This window comes from Sorex araneus, chromosome 3 (genome assembly GCF_027595985.1).
Source record: "Sorex araneus isolate mSorAra2 chromosome 3, mSorAra2.pri, whole genome shotgun sequence".
NCBI lineage: Eukaryota > Metazoa > Chordata > Mammalia > Eulipotyphla > Soricidae > Sorex > Sorex araneus.
Genome location: NC_073304.1, coordinates 30,962,243 through 30,987,523, shown reverse-complemented (window position 1 = coordinate 30,987,523; position 25,281 = coordinate 30,962,243). Strand labels below are relative to the sequence as shown.

Here is a 25,281-nt window from a genome sequence, read left to right as displayed (position 1 = left end):
ACTGGCTGGCTGCCGGCGAGGAGAACCCCTCCAACTGTCCCTTGAAATAACGTATTTTTAAAATCTGGGCCAAAAGACTCCTGTACACTGGCCTTTTCTCCTGAAGGCAGAGAGATCAGATTGGGGGCACCAAGCTGAGATGGAGATGGGGTGAGGCTGGGAAGGGTTGGGGATTCACCATCCTGGCTGAAGAGTGTGATGGGCGGTGGGGGGGGGGCTGGGGGTGAGGATGTATTGATTGGCGGGGGGGAAGTACTCAGCTGGCTTCTTCAGCTAAATCTTTCAGCTGCTTTCAGGTCCCCAACTCAGAGGGGCTGCCCAGATCGAGCCCACTTACAAAGAAGAGTGGGCCTGATGGGAGGAAGGGGCTGCCCACGACCTTGCCCTGGCGGGGAGGTCAGGTGTCTGCTGCGAGGTGAGGAGGGGTGGTACCTTCTGGGCAATTTTCACCCTCAAACCCATCTCACCTCTGAGAGACTTGGCTGGAACAGTCTGTAGAACTCAGCCCCTGATCCAGAGTCTTGGAGGGGCACCCTGCAGGGAAAAAAGAGTGTGGAGAGGCCCCCTTCCTCCCCTGAGAGGCCTCAGGGAGCATTCTCCCTGACCCAGGACCCCATGTCCCTGGAGGTGCCAGCACTGGCGCTCTATTTTGATGACTAATGGGACACATCTCCCGGAGCCAGGAGGGACAGTGCCGGCGCTTCCTCCGGTGCTCCTGCAGTGACATCCCTGACAGGCTCCTCGGACTCACACCCAGCTGCTCTCTGGGCCCCAAAGGGGTGCTGGCAAAGATCTTTCGAGGGGGGCCCAGGGCTGATTCCGTGTGGTCTGTAGTGCCGGATTCAAGACCATGAGTGGAATGTCCCTCGACTCCCCTGCAGTGCTCAGGGCGCCCACACTGTCCCCTGGGCTGGCTGCTGGCCTTCACTGGGGTCTGGCTCTGGGCAGACTTTTTAATTGTTGAATGGTGGTGACTCTGACTATAGCCACAGTCCAGGCCAGGGCCTGTGCTCCCAGGACATGTCTCCTAGGGGCTTTTGGTGGTAGGGTTTTGTCTCCTGCACTCATGGTTGATTCCAGGGCTGTGAGGGGGGCAGGGGAAAAGGCCAGGAAGCTAAAAGCACAGCGTGAAGCTAAGGGAGGCTTGGACTTCCTTGAGAACCCCACTTCCCCCCACCCCAAATCTCCAGTAGTAGCCCCTATGGCCACACAAAGAAACCATCCCATTTGAATCAGAACAGTGGACATACTCATGAGGTCGCCTTCAGGGTCAAGCCCCCAGCCCCCTCCAAGGAGACTGTCACCCTTATTCCCCTCCTTTACAAGAATTGAGGAGGGGAGAAGCAATAGTACAGGGGTGGCCTTGCACATAGTTGATTCAGGTTTGATCCCCAGCACCACATATGATCCCCTGAGCCCCCCGCCAGAAGTAAAGCCTGAGCACTGCCAGGTGTGGCCACAAAACTAAATCCAAACACACATAAAAAAGCAAATTCAAAGAATTCTAGGGGTTTTGCCTGAGCCGGGCAGAGGGCTTAGAGGGCTGAGCACCAGCTTTGCATGCTGGAGCCCCGGGTTCCATCCCCAGTACCATAGCCTCTCCCGTCACCTCTAGAGTGATGCTAGAGCACTGAGCTGGGTGTCACCCCCAGGTACCACCCAGTGTGGCCCCCAAATAAGAACTCTGGAGACATGCCACAGGGCAAGAACCCTAATTCTGGAACAGCTAACATTCCAGTCACTGTAGGTTCAGTGAATATTCATGATTCTGTGAACACACACACACACACACACACACACACAGAGTGAACTGTGGATCGATGGCAGAGCCTACCCGAGAGGTCTGGATGTCAGGGGAGGCAGGATGCTCAGCCTCCTCACTTCCCAGCAGGCCCCCCTGGGCCCAGTTCCCCATTTATGAGTTGGAGCCTCTGGACCTCGGCTCATTAGTGGCCACAGGAAGGCTTGGGGAGGGGGCCCCTGGGCGAGCCACCACAGAGCGGGGCCATTAGGGCGATCGATGCCTGGGCGGGCGCCGGAGGGGAGGGGGCCTGCCCGGACTCAGGCTGCTGAATAGCCAGTGGGCAGGATGGAAGCACTGCAGCGGCATTCTAGAAAACCTCCTTTTGCTCAGCGTCTGTCCCAGGGCTCATGCCTCCAGCCCGGCCACCCCCTGCCCTCCCTGTGGCCTGTCCTTCTTAGGACAGGGAGATGTCCTTGAGTTACCCCTGACCCAGCTCTCTCGCCAGCAAAACCTGACTTACAGAAATAAGAGAATGGGAAAGGGGTCGAGAGGGCCACGTGGGGGTCTGTGGGTTCCAGGCTGTCCTGAGACAGGTGCGAGGGCCGTCAGCTCTGCTCTGCACTGCCCTCTGCAGGGCTCACGTGGAAGACGGTCTCCGTGGTCCAGCCCCTCCCAAATCCCCCAGCATCCCGAGGGTGGGGGCCCAGAACTATCCCTCCCGGGCCTCTACTTCTCCATCCCTCATTCATAGACCTTCGTCTATCAACTGTCCGCCGCCTCAGGGCACTAACACTGTCCACCGAGGGCCAGGACGGCCATGTCCACGTCCCAGGCCACAGCCCGCACAGGGTGAAAGGAGGTCTGGGCAGGTGGTGGGCACATGAAGTCTGGGAGAGAAATTTTTTAATTTTCCTCTTTCTTTCTTTCTTTCTTTCTTTCTTTCTTTCTTTCTTTCTTTCTTTCTTTCTTTCTTTCTTTCTTTCTTTCTTTCTTCCTTCCTTCCTTCCTTCCTTCCTTCCTTCCTTCCTTCCTTTCTTTCTTTCTTTCTTTCTTTCTTTCTTTCTTTCTTTCTTTCTTTCTTTCTTTCTCTCTCTCTTTCTTTTCTTTCAGTTTGGGGGCCATACCCTAGCAATGCTCAGGGGTTATCTCTGGCTCTGCACTCAGGAATTACTCCTGGTGGTGCTCGAGACCCTAGGGGATGCCGGGGATCAAACCCAGGCTGGCCATGCAGCAAGGCAAGCGCCCTTCCCGCTGTCCTTTAGCTCCAGCCCCAAGGGGAATGTCTTCTGCGGGATGTGGGTCTGGAGGGTTCGCCTTCGACTCAGCACCACTTCCTAGAGGTGACCCTGGGATGCTGCGCTGTCCCAAAGCACTGATGGGCACCTGAGCTCCAGCCAGACTCAGTCTCACACTAATGCCTGGGGTTCGGTCCTTCTTCCTGACCCCAATGCAGCGCCCATGGCCGGCTCAGCAAGGTGCCCCTACCCCAAAGCCTCGCTGCTTGATCACCCACACAGCTGACCCGATCAGCCAAACTTGTAGTGGCAGCTTGGGGAGAACAGAGGGATGTTCCAGGTCTTCAACCAGGTGGCACAGCAAGGCCCCACCTCTTCACTGTATCTCACCCCACGCCCCTTCTTTGACGGGTAGTGCTCAGTCTTTGGGTCACGGAGCCCTAAATGAAATGGATTCCTTCCGTCAAGTTCCACTGAGGTGAGTGAGTGGTGACTCACCTGGAAAGAGGGAAAGGCCACACACCCCTGTCCTGCTCTCAGGGGCTGTCCCAGGTTTTATTTTGGCGGGAGATGGGGGGTGTCTCTGCACAGTGGACAAACCCTAAGCCCAACAGTTGTGAGCGACTTGGCCTCCTCATACTGAGGATTTGGATGTGGTCTAGCAATCTCTCTCCTCTCTCCCTTCTTCCCTTCCTCCCTTCTTCTCTCCCTCCCTCCCTCTCTCTCTCCCTCCGTATCCCTCTCTCCCTCTCTCTCTCTCCCTTTCCCTACCCCCCTCACCTCCAGCAGCTGAAGCTGATGTGGAAAGGGCCCCTCAAGGCTTAGAGGCAGGAGCTCTGAGTTCTGTCCCAGCTCAGCTAGTAAACAGCTGTGTGGCTCTCACTGCCCGCCAGTGTCTCATCTACAGTGGGGTGTGTGTGTGTGTGTGTGTGTGTGTGTGTGTGTGTGTAGGGGCCACACCAGCATGCAGAGGGCCAGGTGGTGCCAGAGATTAGAACTTGGGGCCTCACATGTGCTCTACCACACATGCGATCTCCCTAAACTTTAAACCTTAAATCGACCTCAATTCCACTACAAAGAGGCAGGTGGACCGGCCCCAGCACCTCACGGTCTCTGCACCGTTACCAGGTTCCCACGCCACGCTCCTCTGTACTGTCTGGCTTGAAGACTTCTGCCCACACTGTTCTTTAGGGCCATACCTGGTGATGCTTAGGGTCGCTCCTGAAGAGGCTGGGGACCAAGCCCAGGCCTCCTGCTTGCCACACCACATGCTCAGCCCCTTGACTTCTCTTTCTGGCTCGGTCCACATTTCTCAAAACTCCCTTGAACTTGGCAGCTCGTGGGTCCACTTTAGCTTTCATCATGCGTTGCTTAGCAGGCAGGATTCTTTGCTAACCCCCATCTCAGGCCAGAGGCCAAACAAGCCACAGGAGTCAGGGTGAAACCTCCCTCCCTGGACACCCAGAATGGACAAGGGGACACCAAGAAGGCTGTCTTGGCCTCTACCTTTGGTCCCTTCTAGAAAGGACGCAGCTGAGGAGCTGTCCTCTCCAGTCCTGGGGTTCTCCTGGCTGCACCCACACAGCCCTCTCCGGCTCAGAGGCGCTGCTCTGTCCTGTATGCGTGTGCCTGAGCTCCCCGTCCTGTGTGCTGTGGCTTGCGGGTCACCCCCTGTCCGTGGGGTTCCTGCTGCCGTCTTGAATAGGAGAGAGCTTCCACCCACGCTCTCCTGCTGCACGCCGAGGGCCTCTCAAGCCTGCACTGGGCTTTCTGTGGATCCCAGGAAGCTTCTCCCGGCTCCCAGGCCCACTTACCCACCTGGGTGGTCCTTGGAGCCAGGCTCGCTGCCTCTCCCTGCCCCTTCCCCACATCGCCCAGACTCTCCTCTCTCGCCAGCTGCGGTGAGTCTGGTAGACTGCGGGGAAGGGCGGGTTCAACAAGCAGGCAGTGGAGGAGGCATTGCTGTCCCCAAGGAGCGAACACCTTCAGGTGGGGTGTCCACTCCCTGGTCTCTGCAGCTGACCCTGCAGGCCCCCGGCGCTCCTGTCTGCCCCATCACCATCCCCGCCTACCCCCTCGCCTGCCTCCTCCCTGCTGCTCTGGACAGTGTCCTCCGGCTCTGAATTTCTCTCTCCGTGCTCAAGGTTGACGCCTGGTGGTGCTTGGGGGACCACATGGGGTACTGAACCTGGGTACCCCGGGAATTGAATCTGGGTCTGCTGCAAGCAAGGCAAGAGCCCCTGTGCTAGCCTCTCTGGCCCCAGAAGTGCTCTTTTCAAGAGAACGTATCACCTGCCCTTCTCCCAGTGGTCGTTGCTGTGATGACAGAGGCCATGCCCATGCACATGATGACATGTGCAACCCGGGGAGGTTGCACACGTGGCCGCGGCTCCCTGGGGTACACAAACATGAGCTATGGAGCCTGAGAATGGTGGTTTTGGTGCGTGCAGCTTGCGGGGGCTGCCTGCCGCCCTGCACACACGCTTTGGCTGCTGTGCTTGCGGGCATTGTCCAGCTCGTTCAGGCACTCACACAGCCTGGCCGTGGTGCTCTGCAGATCACACACTGTGTGGCGGGGCCACCGAGCTGGCAGCTGGTGGGTGCTGGGTGGGAGGTGCTGGGGATTGAACTCACAGCCTCACACTCGCAAGGCAAGGCAGGTGCTTTTGGCACTATGATATCCCTGCCGCCACACACACAGACACACACACACACACACACACACAGACACACACACACAGAGAGACACACACACTCCTATTTTCTTTGGGAAGGGCGCCATCCCCAGCTGTGCTCAGGGACTACTCCTGGCAGGGCTCAGGGGACCATATGGGGTGCTGAGGATTGAACCCCAGTTGGCTATGTGCAAGGAAAACTCCCTCCCCACTGCAAGATCGCTCCAGCCCCCCGCCCCCGCAAATACTGTTTTTCAAGGCCACAGAGAGGAAGCTGCCAGCCCAGCTAAGTGGGGAAGCTCAGAGCATTAGGGGAAGACTGGGACAAACGCCACCCAAGTCTGAGGCTAGTCCTGGACAGAAGAGAGGGCTTCGGGCAGGAGGCAAGGGCAGAGGCAGGAAAGGGCCAGGTGTCTGGGGGGGTGGAGACGGGCCAGCTGGCCTGGAGCCATGAACGGGAGCGATCAGGGGAGGAGGCAGCAAAGACATGGAAGAAGAGTTATAGAAGTCACAGTCACACAGGCAAACATCAGCGGGGCACTCACCACGATATTCGGGGCAAGGGCAGGCTTCCAGTCCGTGTCGGGGCCTGGGGTTCCTTCCCACTGAGACTTAACCTAGCGGTGCAGGCCTGAGATCTGATGCCCTGGGGGCCGCGCGGTGCTCCTCCTCCTCCTCCTCCTCCTCCTCCTCCTCCTCCTCCTCCTCCTCCTCCTCCTCCTCCTCCTCCTCCTCCTCCTCCTCCAGGTCTGTGTGAGTGCCTGAGATGTCCTTCTGCCTCCCTTCCTCTCACCGCCTCCTCTGGAGGGCCAGTGGGGTAGAGTGTGAGGCTTGAGAACACACGCTGTGCTCTGGGCAAATACCAAAGACCAAGTAAGCTCAGCTCAAATCAACCTTAGTTGTCTCAGGGCCTGGCTGCTTCTACAGCTAATGCCATGTCTCTGTCCTTCCGGAGTCAATCCCCTTCCTTACCCCAGGGCCTTTGCATAGGCAGCCCTTCTGCCTGGACCCTTTTCTCCCTCCTCAGAAGTCAGCTAATCAGACAGCCCCTATTTGTGTGTGGTGCCCAGATGGAATCCAGACTTCATGGTGTACATATACTTTACCACTGAGCAACATCCCTGGCTCCTGACCAGTCTCTACCTGACCTGAATGTTTATTTGCATCCCCTGTCCTGACCTCTCCTCCGGCTGCCCCTTCCCTGCCCTCCCCTACCCCGCCTGCTTAATTTCCTTACAAGGCATTTCCCTGAGCTCACGGGGCCTCTCCACTCCACACTCCCTGAGGTGAGCCTGCAGCTCTGTCCCAGCCCCGAGAGCAGTCTGGCAGAGAAGAGCTGGGCAGTTATTGCTGAATCAATACACGAATCCTCCTAGCAGCCCCCAGAGACAGATATTTGCACTCCCGTTTTAGAGGGGGGCTTGGAAAAGGTGGTGCAGCAAAACTGGGGGCTGGCTCGAGCCAGGGCTGTGTGGCTCCCGGGTCCCAGGTCTTTCCCTGCCCACCTCTCTCTGTCTCCCCCTGCCCGCCAGTGACCACCCCCAGTCCCAGGTACCCTGCTTTTGAGGGAGCAGGGAGGGGTTCAAGGAGTAGCAGGCGGTATGAACAGGTCATCAGGGGGCTGGAGTGATAGCACAGAGGGTAGGGCATTTGCCTTGCACGCGGACGACCTGGGTTCGATTCTCAGCATCCCATATGGTCCCCCCAAGCACCGCCAGGAGTAATTCCTGAGTGCAGAGCCAGGAATAACCCCTGTGCATCACCGGTTGTGACCCCAAAGGCAAAAAAAAAAGAGGGGGAAGGCAGACAGGCCCAGAATGTGCCCATGGTGGCATTCGTGTGCTTCTCCTCGGGTCAGGGGCCAGCTCGAACTGGCTGCCTCCCGTCCCTGCTGACTGCTGCTGCCCCTCCAGGCCCCTCACATGGGTGACTGGATGATCTCTGGGAACTTGAGAACCCCCCCCACCGCACCCTTGACCACAGGGAGTCTGAGAGCCCCACACAGCCGGCCCAGCACCCGCAGTCCCAGTGCCACGCTGGCCCCTCAGCAGGGGCCTCGGGAGGAAGGGGTCTCTATGACCAGTGTCTCTGCTTCCCCAGGGGGGCTGGTGTTGCTCCCCACCAGCTCTGATCACTCCCCAGGAGAGTCCTATGGGCACCAAGAACGCCTCCTCCTTCCTGGCAGCCTGAGTCACAGGGCCTCAGAGGTTGGGGAGACCCTCAATGGGAGGGTCACCATGGGCTGCCATCTGGTTCCCCAGAACGAAACCATGCGCGCTCCACAGCTGGCCTGCAGGCCGACCCATCTCAGAGTGAGTCTGTTTGCTCTCTTCTCTCCTGGGGAGGATCTGAAGGGGTGGGGAGGCAGAGCTCAGGGGACTAAAGAGACTGGAGGGGAAGGACCCCAGGTCCTCCTATGCCGGGGGTGGGGAGGGGAGCACTGAGGCCAGAGCTGAGCTCAGCAGGGTTGGCTGCTGGCACTGGACAGGCCCCCTGAGCCCGTGAACTGCATGTTGACTGTGAGTAGGTAAGGATAGTACGAGCAGGGTGCTCGAGATGAGCGCAGGCATTTGTAGAATATAAAGTAGCGTAATAGGAGACTAACACCTAAGGACAGTAGAGATCAGGGCTAGGAGGATCGCACTAGGGCTTAGAAGCCTGCCCCATGAGCTGGGGGAAAAGGCAGCTGGGATAGAGAAGGGATCACTAAGTCAGTGATGGTTGGAGGGATTGCTCAGGATGGGAGATGTGTGCTGAAAGTAGACTAAGGACCAAACATCATGATGGCCGTTTAGTACCTGGATTGCAAATCATAACACCCAAAAGGAGGGGGAGAGAGGGGGGGTGGGGGGAATGTGCCTGCCACAGAAGTAGAGGGTGGGCAGGGGTGGGGGTGGCAGGAGGGATACTGGGAACATTGGTGGTGAAGAATGGGCACTGGTGGAGGGGTGGGTGCTTGATCCTTATATGACTGAAACTTAATCATGAAAGTTTGTAGGTCTGTAATTGCATCTCACAGTGATTCATTAAAAAAAAAAAAGATGGGGCTGGAGCAATAGCACAGCGGGTAGGGCGTTTGCCTTGCACGCGGCCGACCCGGGTTCGATTCCCAGCATCCCATATGGTCCCCCGAGCCCCGCCAGGAGTAATTCCTGAGTGCATGAGCCAGGAGTAACCCCTGTGCATCGCCGGGTGTGACCCAAAAACCAAAAAAAAAAAAAAAAAAAAAAAAAGATGAGTGCAGGGCACACTCAGGCGCTCTAGACCTCACCCCCTCTCTCCTGGTCTCCCCACCCCCACCCCTGGCTTTAGGTTTTTCATCATCAAGGAGAGCTTTCTGCTTTACTACTCCGAGAGCGAAAAGAAGAGCTTTGAAACCAATAAGTACTTCAACATTCACCCCAAGGTGAGAAAGATGGCCCCGAGGGGGTGTCCCAGGAGGGAAGGAGACAGTCTTATTTGGTTGAACAGCGTGCGTAGAACAAGACCCCCCTGGAACACTTGGTGATGTCCTGTGCCCCCAACCCTGGGGCCGCCCCCCCAACCCCCGAGGACCTCCTTGGCCCTCCCTCTGCCCTCTGGGCCTGAGTTCAGCTCTGCCTGCTGTCGGGAGCTCTGAGCAGGCTCCGAGTGACCGGTGTGGGGGTTGTGCCTGTCCTGGTTCTTCCTCAGGGTGTCATCCCTCTGGGGGGCTGCCTGGTGGAGGCCAAGGAAGAGCCCAGCATGCCGTACGCGATGAAAATCTCCCACCAGGACTTCCATGTGAGTGACGCGCTGCTGGGGCTGGCCACGAGGTCTCTGCACACCCGCTCCAGCGGCCAGACCTGAGGGGCGTCGGCACCCGGGGGTGGGGGGGGGGGTGGGCGGAGGGGCGTGGCCTCTGCTCAGGTCTTGGCTACTCCTCCCGGCAGGGCAACGTGCTGCTGGCCGCCGAGTCGGAGTTTGAGCAGACCCAGTGGCTGGAGATGCTGCAGGAGTCAGGGAAGGTGTAAGTGCTCGCAGCCGGTGGTCAGCCTGAGGGGCCAGCGTGGGCCGGCGAGTGGACGGGACCTGCCCGGAGGGACTCCCTGCGGGCACTGAGGGCCCAGAGAGCTTGGGTCATCTGCAGTAACAGGAGGCCTGGCCTGAACACCCCACCCCACCCCCGGCCCCCACTATCACATCATTAGTGGACTTGGTTGCCTCCAAACACCCCGCCCCTTCCCAAGCCCATGAAGGACTGTAGCTGGGACCAGAGCGAGCGAGTGCCCAGCACAGGCTGACCCGCAGCCCAGACATTTGCCATGTGAAGGCCTGGGCCAGCTCCTGCCCATGCAAAGAGGCCGGGCTGTGAGTTCAGCCAAGCACACAGCGGGCGTTCTTGCGCCTGGCCCAGGGAGCAGGCTGGGAGCAGTTCCATCTCTGCTCCTGAGGAATGTGGGCCCCACCACTTGCTGCCTGCACCAGCCACCAGGATGTGCCGGGTCACCAGCCCAGGGTCATAGGGGCGGGTGGGGGGTGTAGTGTGAGCTGCTGGTATTCAGAAGGAGCAGAGATGGGATGTGGGTGAGGCACAAATACAAAGCACGACCCCCCCCTCTTTCTCCCCCTCCCTGTCTGAACGCTTCCTTGTCTCTTCCTCGGATCCATCTGCCCTCCCGCCCCAGGACCTGGAAGAACGCCCAGCTGGGAGAAGCCATGATCAAAAGCTTGGAGGCCCAGGGGCTGCAGCTGGCCAAGGAGAAGCAGGAATATTTAGGTTGGCTGGAGGGGTGGACGGGGAGCTGGGCCCTGGGGCGCGGGGGGCTAGCAGTGGACCCGCATGCTCAGCCGGCTCCACCCTTCGCTGTGGAGAGTGTCTCCGGCTGGCCCAGCCTTTCTAGCCTCAGCGTCTGGATCCTCCATGTGGAGGCGGCGCTGTGCTTCGAGCGGAGACAGGGAGCTGGGCAGGGGCTGGCAAGCACAGTGCCAGCAGGGAGTCGGGCCTCCTGAGAGCAGTTCCCCATTCTGGGACACCACCTGCACTGCTTTGAGCTACCCCCCAGTCCCACCTGAAACCTGACCCAGGGGACGCGAGTGTTCAAGGTTCGGGGCTCCATCCCTGGCACCCCATGCCCTCACCACCAACTGTGGCCAGGATGAAAAGAAAACCAACCTGACCATAGGAGCTGCTTGGGGCCCCCTCCTGGCTCTCCTCCTCCTGCTACAGACACCCCCTCTTTTCCAGGACCCTGCTTTTTCCCCAGACCTTAGCCAGACGCTTAGTGCAGAGAGTAACAGCACCCCCAGGAGTACAGAGACCCCCTCCTGAGCTTCCGAGGATGACACCGCCATTACCTCCTGAATGTGCAAATCAGGCACAGTGATGGCAATAGAGAGTGGCCACTTCTGGCTACTGGCAGGGCAGGGCCATCCTTTCCCTTGGGAGATGTGAGTATATGTGTGTGCTATGACGATGTATGTGTGTGCTTGCTTTGGCAGACAAGCTGATGGAAGAGACAGAAGAACTCTGCCTTCAGAGGGAGCAGAGGGAGGTAGGCACACCCCAAGACCATCAGGTGCACCCCCCAGACTGGGAGAGATGTTACCCAGAAAGTGCCCAGCACATCGTATGTGCTTAACAGGTCACGTGTGGGTTGGTATGAGTGATAGACCTGTCGTGCCCATGAACTGCCCGAGACCTGAAGCTGCAGAGTGCTGAAGCTGTCGGGGAGGGCCTGAGTCCATCCATCCGTCTGTCTGTCTATCTGCTCTTGGCCAGCTCTCTTGGCTCACCCTCTCCCAGGCAAGTTGCTGAGCGGGGCCAGTAGCCTGGACTCAGCGCCTGCCTCTCCCACTCACTCCGCTAAGTCTTCCCCGCCAGGCACCCTTTCCCGCTCTGGCAAGCAGCTTTGAGTTGCCCTGAGTGAAACCATGACCGCCCCCTGAGCAGCCCTAGCACCGGGTGTTTGTGGACGACTTACCGAGTGAGCATTGGCTGGGCGCTGTCCCCAAGAGTGCTTGCAGGGCGTCAGCACACAGAAAAGACAGTTCCGAGTTCAGCCAGGCCAGGCTGTGCTCATGGAAACTTGCAGGGTCAGGGATTAAACTAGGGGCTTCAGGTATGTGCTCACCCCTTTGAGTTGTACCCCAGGTCACTCACTGAATGGACATTTTGGACCCTTGTCATTGTACATGTTATCTGCTTTGCACCCAGGGTGCTTTGCATCCTTTTCCACATGTGACCAGATGTGCCTTGCCCATTGAGCCTCAGTGTCGTTGTATCAAGGATTAGGATAAAAGAACACTAAGGAGCCATAGTAGCACTGTCGCACTCTTGTCCCATTGTTCATCGATTTGCTCGAGCGGGCACCAGTAACGTCTCCATTGTGAGATTTGTCGTTACTGTTTTTGGCATATGGAATACACCACAGGTAGCTTGCCAGGCTCTGCCGTGCAGGCGGGATACTCTCGGTAGCTTGCCGGGCTCTCGAAGAGGGATGGAGGAATCGAACCCGGGTTGGCTGTGTGCCAGACAAACACCCTACCTGCTGTGCTATCGCTCCAGTCCAAGGAGAGATAGTACAGGGCTTAAAGCACTTGCCTTGCACAACCTGACCGACCCTGGTTCAATCTCCATCACTGCATATGATCCCCCTGAGTCCTGCCAGGGCTGATCACTTTGAGCACAGAACCAGGAATAAGTTCTGAGCACAGCCAGAAGTGGCCCCCAAGCCCCAACCAAACCACACAGACAAAAATCATTAAGAGGAAAATCATCTTAATTGTCACTGTAACCGCTGGTGGCCCCAAGAGAAGTGGGTTGGGTTCTGTCACTGGGTGTGGGAGTGGGGAGCCGAGTTTGGCAGAGCACTGCCCAAAGTGACAAGCAAGAGGGGGAGATGGAGTTAGCCGACAGCCCACCCCCAGCGTGTGGAGAATGGGGAGTGGGGCGCTTTCCTCCCAGCGTGTGCGGGCACCTCATCTCCAGGTGTACCCGGCCCCCCTTTCCCCTCCCCGTGCTGGGCCTTGTAGAGTGAGGCCCCTCTTGGTAACTGGCAATTAGAGACAGGTACTCCCTGCCACCAGGGGACAGGAGGGAGGGACCGACACGGGCACCGATGGCGAGAGAAAGACAGACTTACCCATCAGAGAGGCGAAATCTGGGGCAGCTTCGAGCCGGAGGAAAATTTAGACGCTCGATCTAGGTCTTTAGCCCCGAAATGAGGACACTGGAGACGTTACTGCACGGGCCTCCTGCGAAGCCTCGCTCCCCGACAGCACGGTCCGCCGGTGGGAGAGCCTCGGGCTGGGGGCCAGAATGGGAGAGCGCCTCCCTGGGGCCCAGCTGTGCCCACGGTGGGGGCAGCTGTGGGCAGGCAGGAGGGAGCCGCCCAGATCTGCATTACTATGCCCGCTGTGGGCACTCACTCTGTCCAGAGTTTTCCTTTGTCCTTTTTCTTCCTTTGTTTTTGTTTGTGGAGTGACACCTAGTGATGCTTAGGGGCTACTCTTTACTGTGTGATAAGAGATCACTTCCAGTTGTACATACGGGCAGCCATAGGTAGTGCCAGGGATCACGTGGGGTTGGTCACATGCAACGCAAGTGCCTTAATCCTGTACTGTCTCTCCAGAGCAGTATCTCTCCCTCCCTCTTTCCCTTTCTCCCTCTCTCCCTCTCTCCTCCTCTCCCTCCCCTCTTCCTCCCTCCCCCTTCCTGCTTTCCTGACTTTCTGACTTCCTGCCTCCCTCCCTCCCTCCCTCCCTCCCTCCCTTCCTTCCTTCCTTCCTTCCTTCCTTCCTTCCTTCCTTCCTTCCTTCCTTCCTTCCTTCCTTCCTTCCTTCCTTCTCTTCCTCACTTCCTCTTTTCTTTCTTCCTTTCTTCCTTTCTTTCTTTCTTTCTTTCTTTTTCTTTCTTTCTTTCTTTCTTTCTTTCTTTCTTTCTTTCTTTCTCTCTCTCTCCCTCCCTTCCTCCCTCTTTTCCTTCCCTCCCTCCCTCCCTCCCTCCCTCCCTCCCTCCCTCCCTCCCTCCCTTCCTTCCTTCCTTCCTTCCTTCCTTCCTTCCTTCCTTCCTTCCTTCCTTCCTTCCTTCCTTCCTTCCTTCCTTCCTTCCTTCCTCATTCCTTCCTACCTTTTCTCTCTCTTTCTCACTCATTTTAGAGCCACTCCCTAATGTGCTCAGGACTCAGGGATAACTCCTGGTGGGGCTCAGGAGTATGGGATGCCTGGGATTGAACCCAGGTCAGCTACATGCAAGGGAAGTGCCCTACCCACCCTGCTATCGCACCGGACCTGTTACACATGCTTTAGATAATATAGGTTTCCAGCAAATATCTCATTTCCTGGCCGGCTTTTAGGGGGGGGTGAGGGCTGGGAAAAGGCACCTGAGAGTGCATTTATTTCCCAAGAGGGAATGCTGAGAAAGAGGAGGCTGCACGACAGGTGCCACCGTGGCCGATTCCCAGAATTGGGGACTCCAGTCTGGTAGTTTCCCTAAAAGGTGATGGTTTGGGTCAGAATGCGCCGAGGAAGAAGTTGGCTGGGAAGGTGAGGTCAGTACTGGAGGCCTTTGTTGGCTTCTTGGCCTTTATATTTGGCACCTGTACTCTTACGCCACGATTGCGATAAAGAGGGACATTGTGTATCATGAGATCAGAGGCAGAGGGAGAGCAGGAGGGACAAGGGTGCTGTCCTGTGAGTAAAGCTGGTGGAAGCACTTCAGAGTATGTTTCTGCCCATCCGTCTTGTCTGGACAGGGCGGGATCCCAGAGTCTGCCTTGACTTCCTGCCCAGGAGGTGGGGGTGGGGCTGGTGGCCTCCAGTTTTTCTGTGTAATATCACTCAGTACAAATCCCCACTAAACTCTTAGGAACTCACTCATTCCGGATAAGGGATAAGGGATACGTGAAAAGTATGAGGCACTGGTTCTTTGCTGGCTGCTTTTCTTTATCTCTGTGTGTGTGTTGTCGTTCATTAACATGGTACATTCAGCATTTTTCCATATAATTAAACATTTCTATGTAATTAAACATAGTTGGCTTTAATGGCCATGAACAGACTAATCATATGAGATGCTTCATTGAACAGAGTTTTGGTTTTTTGCTTTTTTTGCTTTTTATAGGGGGGTTGGGGTCACACCCAGTGATGCTCAAAGGCTATTCCTGGCTCTGCACTCAGGAATCACTCCTGGCAGTGCTCAGGGGGTCATGTGGGATGCTGGGAATCAAACCCAGGTCGGCCACGTGCAAGGCAAACGCCCTACCCGCTGTGCTTTTGCTACAGCCCAGATTTTTTAAAAATATATATATCTAGGTTAGTTTCACTATTATAAATTACACATCTATACATAAACTTTGGTCTCCTTTTCAATTTAATTTTCCTTTTGGGAGGGCGTTGATTAGGGCTTACTCCTGGTTCTGTGCTCAGGGATCACTCCTGCTGATGCCCACGAGATCATGTGTGTGGTTCTGGAGATGGGACTGGAGTCATTTCTGTGGAAGGCAATCATCTCAGCCTCTAGGCTTTCCCTCTGGCCCCCTCGTCTCCATTTTCAATTACAAAAATATATTCTTATGCACATTTCCCTAAGTAGTAAGGGGAATATTTTCAAGTTGGCATGTTGGAAAAAGGAGTTGTCCAGAGAGGAGAATGTGAGGTTGTGTGTGTGTGTGTGTGTGTGTGTGTGTGTGTGTGTGTGTGTGGAGGGAGGTGGGGAGTGTCCACTGGGTTAATGTTACCTGCTCTAAAGGAGCTAAAAGCTTGAGGTCTGAGAGAGCCAGGTGTTTTGTGATTTGTTTAGGTCTGATCCAGGGAGTACGCAGCTTAGAACCTTCTCAGGAGCCCTCACCAGCCCTGGTACAGAGGGCAGTGGCCAGCAGAAAGAACCTAAGTCCGAGTCCCAGAGGTGTTTATCATCATTAGCCATAGCATGTGTCAGCAGGTGAGGCTGTAATCAGATCATAACTGTCATTGAAAAAAGAATGCCAGATTGGGGAGACGATTCAGCAGGAACCTCAGGAGGGGCCGGAGTGATAGTACAGCGGGGTAGAGCACTTGCCTTGCATGCAGCCCACCTGGGTTCAATTCCCAGCACCACAATAAGGTCCCCTGAGCACCACCAGGAGTAATTCTTGGGTGTAGATCCAGGAGTAGCCTCTGAGCATTGCCAGGTATGGTCCAAAAACAAAACAAACAGCAACAACAAATAGGATCCCCAGGCTTGATCCTGGCACTGCAGTCTTCTGAGAATCACTGAGAGTGACTCCACAACCCCCTCCCTAAAGCATCAAGTTGGAAGCAGCCCCTACACACTTCTGGGTGTGGTTCTAAAAACAAGGAAAAGTGGGGGAGGCCTATAAGAACAAGCATTTTTGTGGCCTTGCAAGTGGTGCTCAGGTGGCCCATGGCCACTCCTGCTGGGTCTTGGCCAACCAGGCTGGCAGGTGACCGAGAGCACCTGATGCAGCCCTGCAGTGCTGGGGACCCCCAGGGCCACTCCCAGGAGTACTCAGGGGCCATGTGGTGAGGGGAGCAAGCTGGGGCCCAATACACAAATCCCTGTCACCCTTAGCCTATCGCCCCAGCCCCTTAATTTTGAACTGTGCATATTATTTGTTTACATGGCTATTTCTATCCAGTGACACAGAAGGGAGAGCTGGAGAGATAGCACCCTGGCTAAGGCTCTCACCTTGCACACGGCTGACCCAGGCTCCCTCCCCAGCACCCCGTAGGGTTTTCCAAGCACCACTAGGAGTGATCTCTGAGCACAGAGCCAGCAATAAGTCCTGAGTGTTGGGTGTTGTCCCAAAAACAGCTGGGTGTTGTCCCAAGAACAACAAGAAAAAGTAAACAGATAGCACAGAACCCCCCCCCCCCCGCAATGTTTTAGTGGTTTTTCACAGCCACAGGTCAGCTTCTCCCTCTGCTACATGGATTCTGGGGAGCAAGGCTGACAGCGCCTACAGCGTTCATAGTGGCCCTGGCCGCCCACGGGTCAGGGGAAGGGCAGGAAGGGACAGTGTGTTGTGTTATGTCTCTTAGGGGCCTCCTCCTGGAAGGGACAGGCTTATGCTCCTGTTCCATTGGCCTCAGGGAGCCCCTTGGCCATGTGCCAAGGGGCATGAGGACAGCCATGAGCTGCCCTTGGAAGACCATTAGTGAACCACGCTAAGGTGCTTCTCATGATTGGAGGGGAAGAAAGAGCAACTGGGGGAAGAAGTTTAAGGGTGGTGGTTACGGGGGGTGGGGAGGGCACTGAAATCAGTTGAAGTATCAGTCGATCCATCTTCTCTGTCCCTCCTCACTGACGCTGGCCACTTCTCTCACAACAGACCCGCTTCCTGGCTGGGTTTCAACATACCAGAGCACAGAGCCCTGAGTGAAAACTGAGAAAATCATTGATTTGAGAAAGGAAGTGCATCTAGAAATAATATACCCACACAAATGGGCCTCGGGAGGTGGGGGCAGAGTTAGTGCGAAGCTCCAGCCAAGATACATTTGGCCCCAGTACCAGCTGCCATTGACCCCAGAAGACAGGAGCTCCGCGGGGCACACATTTGTGCTCGTGCCTTTCTGAAGGGAAAGGACTCGCCTGGCCCTTGTGAGGTCTGCCCTGGGCTTTCTGGCTCTCATGTTCCCTGGGGTTCGAGCAGTAGGGCAGCGGCGGTGATCTCTGAGAACTGTTTCCCAGAAACCCAGGGAAATAGGAGACATTAGTCTCTGACGTGGGACTTGGAATGGCTTTTATTTGCCACTTCTAATAAGTGTCACTTCAGGGATATTGCATGGAAATATACAAGCACCTCATTTTCTTTCAGGACTTGAAGTCTGTCCAACAGGCCTTTGGAAGCAAGTGACATTCCCCACCGAGTAGCCAGCTAGAATTACCATCATCCCAATTGCAAGAAATAGTATTGGGATCATTTCTAGACCAGCCCTTCCACATCTAAAACGTGCATTACCTTGACCCAGTTTCCAAACCTGCTTATGGCCTAGAGGTGCTAAATCCCAGAGGGGCCCCCTGGAGTAAGAATGGGGGTTTCTGACTTCCAGGGCCCATTGCTGCCCCCTGACTCATGACTTCTGCCCTGATTCTCTTTAGGAGCTTGAACGCCTTAACCAGGTGCTGGAGGCTGAGAAGCAGCAGTTTGAAGAGGTCGTACAGGAGCTGAGAATGGAGCAGGAGCAGATCAAGAGGTGATGTGGGGACCCTGAGAAGCACGGGAGGAAGGCACACCCCACTTAGGGCAGGTAGGACCTACAGGCATCCACCGACACCACTGGATAATGCTTCCCAATGCCCAACGGCCGGGGTTGTGTACAGAAGGAGCTGTTGACACCACATAAATGGGTCACTTCTATCCACAGAGCATGGGGGATACATGCAGTCATCCAACCCCCTTACCCCCAGGCCACCAGTCCCTCACGCCTCCACCAAACATCCCTTCTCCGGGGGCAGAGCAGACCAGGCCAGCCTGGAGCTGCCATTAGTCAAGGCCCCCTCTACTCTCTGTCTTTCCAGCTCAGTTCTTTCACATTCTGCCTAAGAAAATCCCCTGGAGTCTTTAGTCCCTATGTGGCTTGCAAATGCAGTTTCACATTATAACCATCTAAAAGATCTAGAAATCTGTATTTTTTTAAAAGATGATCTGAGGTCATTTATCTAGGCATTGGAGATTGCTGCTCTGAAGGGCGGTTTGAGGAGTGGCATTTGTCATCACTGATACTCCAAGAAGGTTTTGCTGGCAACAACTATATTCTCCATCTAATAAGTGACAGTTATTTGACATATATTTGGGAAAAATGAGAAGCTCAGAGATTGTCTCCAGCGATAGAATCGAGCAGCAGCTCACTCAGACCTGGCCCAGAGAGTGTGGAAGGGAAGACAGAGCCTCTCCTCAAGGATTTTATTGCTAACCCTGGGGCCATCAGCCCTACCATCTGGGCTAGTGGGAGAGTGGGCTCCCCTGAGCTGCAGGAAGTAAGATCCATGAGGGATCCTTGTGGACTTGAGCAGAGGTTAGATGGAGTTGGGTCATGGAGGAGAGTGGGATTCGGGCATTTGGGCAGGAGAAGGGAAGACCCTTCAAACAGGACGGTGAAAGCAGGCCCCCAGCTTAGCAAGAGGAGAGCAAGGAGGGGCCTCAGCCGTATTCTATTGTCAGAGGAGGTGTAGGTTTTAGCGAGGGCTGTTCAGAAACTATGGGGTGAGGGGGCTGGAGCAATAGCACAGCGGGTAGGGTGTTTGCCTTGCATGCGGCCGGCCCGGGTTCGATTCCCAGTATCTCATATGGTCCCCTGAGCACTGCCAGGAGTGATTCTTGAGTGCAGAGCCAGGAGTAACCCCTGTGCATCGCCAGGTGTGACCCAAAAAGAAAAAAAAAACAACTGTGGGGTGAGGCTGGACCAGTTTTTTTTTTTAATTTTATTTTATTGAATCACCATGTGGAAAATTACAATGCTTTCAGGCTTAAGTCTTAGTCATACAATGCTGAAAAAACCATCCCTTCACCAGTGCCCATATCCCACCACCGAAGACAAAAAACAAACAAACAAACAAACCACAGTACACCTCCCATCCTGCCCACTCCCGCACCCCCCCCCTGCCTTGTAACTGATAAATTTCACTTTACTTTCTATTTACTTTGGTTACATTCAATATTTCAACACAAACCTCACCATTATTGTTAGGAGCACCCCACTAGAGTCAGACCTGTTGTGAAGAGAAATGAGGTCGCTACTGCGGCCGCGCAGTTTTGTATTTCTGTACTTTAACAACTGAGTCCAGGGAGATTTCTTCCGGATATTTGATCATTGCAAGCTTGTAAACCCCATCTGTGGTCGTCATAATATGGCGGCCCCCACGCCCTTCATCCCCAGGAAGGGACAGGCGAGAGAGAGAAATACCTTTCCCCTCCCGGGCGGGCATGGGGTCGAGGCTTAGTTCTCTGGTAGGAAACAATCTGCTAGGAGCAGTCCATGTTGTAGTTGGTTCAGCTGGGTCTGGATTCACGCGGGTGCAGCTGCGGAGGAGCCGCACACGCGTGCGGCCCCCAGGTCACATCTCAGCAGCGGTCGAGGCTGGACCAATTTTGTTTCTTCCACGTTTCTCTGCCTGGGAGGTGTCCCTGAGTTCCTGCCCATACCAGGGATGCAGATGTAGCTGGTTTGAATGACCCGTGGCGTGTGGCTGGGGTCTCTCTGCAGCCTCTGTCAGGAGTGCCGTGCCCAGCAGGCCTGGCCTCCCCCCCGAACAGAGTTTGTCTTCAGACACAGGGGGCGGGCAGGGGCATGCTCTCTACCCGCGCTCTGTTCCCACAGGGAGCTCGAACTGACCGCCAGATGCCTCAAGGGTGTGGAGCAAGAGAAGAAGGAGCTGAGGCACCTCACAGAGTCCTTGCAGCAGACGCTGGAGGTGAGGAGGCCGCTGCAGGGCTGCACCGGGCAGGCACCGGACGCAAAGGGACAGAGACCTCAAGAGTCTCTGCTCTGTGCACGGTTGGCAATTCCAGCTGGGACGCGAGGCCCGAAGCTCTCAGGCTTGCCGTTGCTGTGTCCAAGGCCTCAGGAAACCCACCTTCCTCGGTGCTTGTGTTTTTCTAGGAGGATTGATTCGGGCGGGCTGTGGCGTCTCCCACCTCTTCCTTCTGAAGGCTCACACTCTTGGCCGCTCAAGGCAAAACTGAGCTTGGGGGGAAATCAGCTGCCAGGCCCATCTGACACTACAGAAACCATGTGTGTGTGTGTGTGTGGGGGGGGGGGTGACACGTGTCCAGGACACAGGGCAGACCTCTTAGTAAGATGGCCTGCAGGTCCCAGCCTCAGCCTCTCCTCGCCTCCTGTCCACTCGCCCCCCCACATCCAGTGCAGACACCCCAATCTCGACACAAGCCACTGAGCTTGCACGCCCCTGAGAAGTCCAGCTCTTCCCCAGTGCACAACTCTGGCCATGCTGCTGCTTCTACATAGCCTCTCACCTCTCTCTGCCTGAGAGCACCACAACCCTCCCCCCTCCCCCGCCAAGTCTCCTCCTGCTCCCCCCTCCCGGACTCTGGTTCTGTCAGCTCTGAGAGCTGGTCTCCTGCAGCGCTTTGTATCCTGCGATGTCACCTTGAGTTCCTGATTGCCAAACTGTGAACTTCACTAGGCTGAGTCTTCCGTTGTCTCCAAACCCACACCCAGAGTGAGACCGGCTCACCCTGCAGGAGCCATTGTAGTTGCCCAGGGCAGCAGGGCCTTGCGGGCTGGAGCGCGTCTGCTCCCTCTGCCCGCTGGGGGTTGGCCTGCAGTGCACGGGAACCTCTCCCACAGCCAGGAGGTGCGGCTTAGGGAGTCCCTGCTCCAGGGTATGTGTGTGTGTGTGTGTGTGTGTGTGTGTGTGTGTGTGTGTCTGTCTGTCTGTCTGTCTGTCTGACTGACTGTCTGCTCTGGGGCTGGTTTCTGTTGAGTGCTTTTCACTAATACAAGCCCCCTCCCTCAGCCCCAGAGAGTTGAGGACCCTTGGAAGCCACAGTGCTCCTGGGCCTTGGCTTCATTATAGGTTCTGTTTCCCCTTGAAGCTGCCCTGGGCTCCTCATATCTCTCATTCTAGGAAGAGTGAGCTCCCCTCACTGTGAGATCTTGGCTGGCCCTTTGCCTCACAGGGTGTGTGTGTCTGTGTGTGTGTGTGTGTGTCTGTGTGTGTTGGGGGTGGAGGGTGAGTGTCCAGCAGCAGTTTTCAATCTTTTTTCCACCTATGGAGTGGTTTGGTCCACAGATTGGTGGTATAGGTTCCCAAACTTACTTCGCTGACCCATTTCAGGATTCAGCATCCCTGGGGATATCTACCTTCTCTAAGGGGCCAGAGAGAAAGCCCCGATTGAAATCCTTCAATTGCACCCAAGGTTCCGACAGCCCCCTAAGTCATTCCAGCACCCCGCAGTGGCAGGGAGGGGTCGGCATCGATATCCCATTTTGGAAAACCCTGTGGGGGACTTGGAGGACTCAGTGGGGGACATCACTTCGTGGAACTGATGGACAGAGGAGCGCTGCTAGCTGGACACCTTCATTAGGCTCTCCCTCCCTCCCCCATGCCAGGAACTCTCCCTCGAAAAGAAGAAAACTCTGGAAATGCTGGAGGAGGAGACCGAAAACCAGCTGCAGACACCGGCCGATCAGAGCACGCAGCCCCCTCCTAGCGAGGGTCTCCACAGCAACCTCAGGCAGATCGAGGAGAAAATGCAGCAGCTGCTGGAGGAGAAGCTGCTGGCAGAGAAGCGGTAGGGGACCTGGGACCCCTGAGCTCACAGGGCCGTGGGGGCTGCCGGCCATCCTCGAGCTAACTCGTGGCCTCTGGTTCCATGTGGTACTGACCGGAAGGGGCAAGGGTGGCTCACTTTGCTCCCTGGGCCTCAGGTTTCGCACACAGCAAGTGGGAAGAGAAGTTGCACTACCCAGAGCTGACCCGAAAGTGATGGGAAACATCCTGGGTCCATACAGCAAAGCTTGGCCGGGGCTGGGCAGGTCCTAGGCGCCTCCCTTTACAGCTGAGGGAACAGAGCCTTACAGGGAGTCGAGCACTTCCCCTAGGACCCAGACATAACAAGCCCTGGACCCAGAACCCCAGCTGACTCCAGCCCTGCAGCTGCTCCCGGGCCGCCTCAGCCCTGCCATCTCCGGAGACTGCTGGGGTTCAGTGAGCCTGAGCCTTAGGGTGCCTCCAGCCAGGTCCCTGGCCCGGGGTCGCCCTCCACCGGGAAGCCCCTTTTGGCAAGTGGATGGCTGAGCCGGGGCCTCCTCTGGGCAGGATGAAGGAGAATGAGGAGCGCTCGCGGGCCCTGGAGGAGGAGCGGGAATTCTACTCCAGCCAGTCCCAGGCGCTGCAGAACTCGCTGCAGGAGCTGACGGCAGAGAAGCAGCAGGCCGAGCGCGAGCTCAAGGTGCGGGAGCAGCACTGGGGGGCCGCAGGGAGGGTGCGGGGGGCCAGGCCCGGCCCTTGAATCAAGGGCAGGAGACGCCAGACCAAAGGCCGTGACGTTTAGTCAAGTCCAGAGGCAAGCGAGGCCCCCTGAGGGGGTCTGGTGAGGGAAGGATTGGGGGGTGGGTAGTCTGACCTCTGTTCTGGAGCACCCCCACTTCTCTCTCCCCTCTCCCCTCAGGCAGAGGTGAAGGTCCGCATGGACCTGGAGAGGCGACTGAGGGAGGCAGAGGGGGCCCTGCGGAGCCTGGAACAAGGACTCAACTCCAAGGTGCGAAACAAGGAGAAGGAGGAGAGGATGCGGGCAGACGTGAGCCACCTGAAAAGTAAGCCCTGAGGGAGGCCCAAGAGATAGGACAGGGGTGAAGATACCCAGGACCCAGCTTCCATCCCCAGCATCCTAAATGGTCCCCCGAGCACCACCAGGAGTAAGCCCTGAGCGCAGAGCCAGGAGCAAGCCTTGAGCACTGCTGGGTATAGCTCAGAAACAAAAAAGTAAGCCCTTCCCTCCTGTTCGAATGCCCAGCCGTGGAGCTGAACCCCAACGCTGGGAACTCCAAAGAGCACCTAGTGCCCTGTAGGATGCACTGAGTGGTCCCAGGGACTGATGGAGCATCTTCCACAGGCTCCTCAGAGAACTTTGTTTAGACTATCGGATCTAGGGTGTGACAGGGTCCAAGGGGACTTAGGCTGTCCTGGGCCCCTTCATCAGCGGGTTCTGTCACTCTGCGGCCAGGCGCACCTACTTCCTACTCAGGACCGTGGGGAGGGCAGGGCGGGCGGGCACGAGGGAAGGCCCGCAGCCCTGTACACGCGGCCACAGGGTTCTTCGAGGAGTGCATCCGGAATGCGGAGCTGGAGGCCAAGATGCCGGTCATCATGAAGAACTCCGTGTACATCCACAAGGCAGCCACCCGCCGCATCAAGAGCTGCCGCTTCCACCGGCGCCGCTCCAGCACCTCCTGGAATGACAGTGAGTGTAGCTGCGGGGTCCCTCCAGGGGTGAGGCTGGGGATGGAGGTCCCAGGCTGAAAGACAGCTGACTCAGGCGTGGACACAGCTGGTCCAGATCTGCAGCCTGACTGTGCCACCTGGAATCTGTTGGGTACTAGAGGTTCTGGGGATGGCAGAGGCTGGGACTGGGGAGGAGCCTCGGAGATGGGCGGGGCCGGAGGCCTGGTTTGATGCCCAATGGGTGTAATTTGAGGCCTGATGGGAGTGGTTTGAACCCAGTGGGCGGGGCTTAGGGTTGGTGGGCGGGGTTTGTGGTTGGTGGGCGTGGTATTGTAGTTGGTGGGCGGGGTTTGGGTTGGCGGGCGGGGGTTGGTGCTTGGTGGATGAAAGCTCATGGTGCTACTGCCTCTGCAGTGAAGCCCTCGCCATCCCTCCTGACCTCCCAGCTGGAAGCCAACAACGTGGAAGAGCTGAAGGAGGTGGCCAAGCGGCTGAGCCGCGACCAGCGCTTCCGGGAGTCCATCTACCACATCATGGCCACCCAGCCCGGAGCTCCCCCAGCGCTTCCCCGAGGGGGAAAGTGATCCACCCCCTGCCATCCCTCCACGTCCTGACTCGCTGGGCTGCAGGGGATGGCGGGGCAGGTCTGGATCCCCCTGAATGCTCTCTGCTCGCCTTCCTGGCCTGAGCTTCACCGGAAGGATTCAGAGGACAGGGGCACCCCACCCCACCCCCCGCCACCCGCCGTCACCCCATCCCAGCCCTTCCCTCGGATCCTTGCCCACGCAGGCCTGAGTCCCGCTGGGTATTGTCTGGTTGCCACGGTGAGGTGAGGAGGGGGCCGACTGAAGAGTTGAGGAATGGGGTGAGCCCGGCCACTGCCCTCTAGGGCCCACTGTACCTCTCTGTGATGCTCTGCCCTGTCTGTGCTCCCCACCTTGACTCTGCTTCCCCCGCCCCCCCTCATCCTGGGGAACCCTGTCTTTGCATCTGAGAGTCATAGGTATTTCTCTGAAGATGCCTTGTGGGGAGGAGAGAGCAAAGCTGCAAAGCTGGCCAAGCAGCTTCCAGACCCAACACCTGGCAGAAAGCCACCGCCAGGGGTTGCTCCTCAGCACAGAGCCAGGAGCAGCCCCTGGGCACTTGACACCCCCTAACCACCCTAATCTTCCTGCCCCCTCCCCGCCGCCTAAGCTGGCACCACCACTCACTTCCTCAGGTAAACCTACGCCTTGCAGCCTCAGCGCCCTACAGAATGAAGTGACGCCTCTCTGAGTCCCACCGCCCCTGTAGCTAGCACAGGGTGAGGGCCAGGAGTTGGGGCCAGCAGCCGTGCTGAGGGCCCCACTAGTAACAAGTTTGGTCTGTGGTGGGCAGAGTGACCACTGCCTCTGCTCCGGTGGCCTGGCTGGGCTCTGGGATCAGATGACCCCCCCTCCCTGCTCAGGCTCTGCTCAGTGAAGTGATGTAATCATGTACCCCAAAGGTGGGGGGCCCAGAGCCCATGGTAGGACCAGCTGCCATTGGCTGGCCCCTGTCATCATGATTGAAGCTGAAATGTCAAGTGCAGCTTTTGTGGAAGTCTGCCACCGCCAGGAGACTGAGACTTGCCTCAGCTGTGTGCCCTCACCCCTTGATAGACAGTCTGCCCTGCTGGTCTCCTTCATACCCACCCTCCGAAGCTGCCGGTGCCTAAGGGTCCTCTTCAGAGAAGGGTCTGCAGGCTGGAGACCTAACACAGGGGTTCAGGCACTACATCTG

General features: G+C 57.0%; 1 protein-coding gene across 1 annotated transcript in view; it reads left to right on the top strand.

Annotated features, from left to right (window-relative positions):
- The window catches only part of PLEKHD1 (pleckstrin homology and coiled-coil domain containing D1), a 26,629-nt gene extending 1,348 nt beyond the window's left edge, over positions 1-25,281 (top strand). The window contains exons 3-14 of the mRNA XM_055130200.1: positions 8,967-9,060; positions 9,327-9,416; positions 9,566-9,642; positions 10,301-10,392; positions 11,115-11,167; positions 17,713-17,807; positions 19,932-20,025; positions 21,687-21,868; positions 22,396-22,528; positions 22,748-22,892; positions 23,390-23,539; positions 23,935-25,281. Coding sequence (XP_054986175.1) covers positions 8,967-9,060; positions 9,327-9,416; positions 9,566-9,642; positions 10,301-10,392; positions 11,115-11,167; positions 17,713-17,807; positions 19,932-20,025; positions 21,687-21,868; positions 22,396-22,528; positions 22,748-22,892; positions 23,390-23,539; positions 23,935-24,104 — 1,375 coding nt within the window. The 3' untranslated portion in view covers positions 24,105-25,281. The remainder of the gene's footprint in view (positions 1-8,966; positions 9,061-9,326; positions 9,417-9,565; positions 9,643-10,300; positions 10,393-11,114; positions 11,168-17,712; positions 17,808-19,931; positions 20,026-21,686; positions 21,869-22,395; positions 22,529-22,747; positions 22,893-23,389; positions 23,540-23,934) is intronic.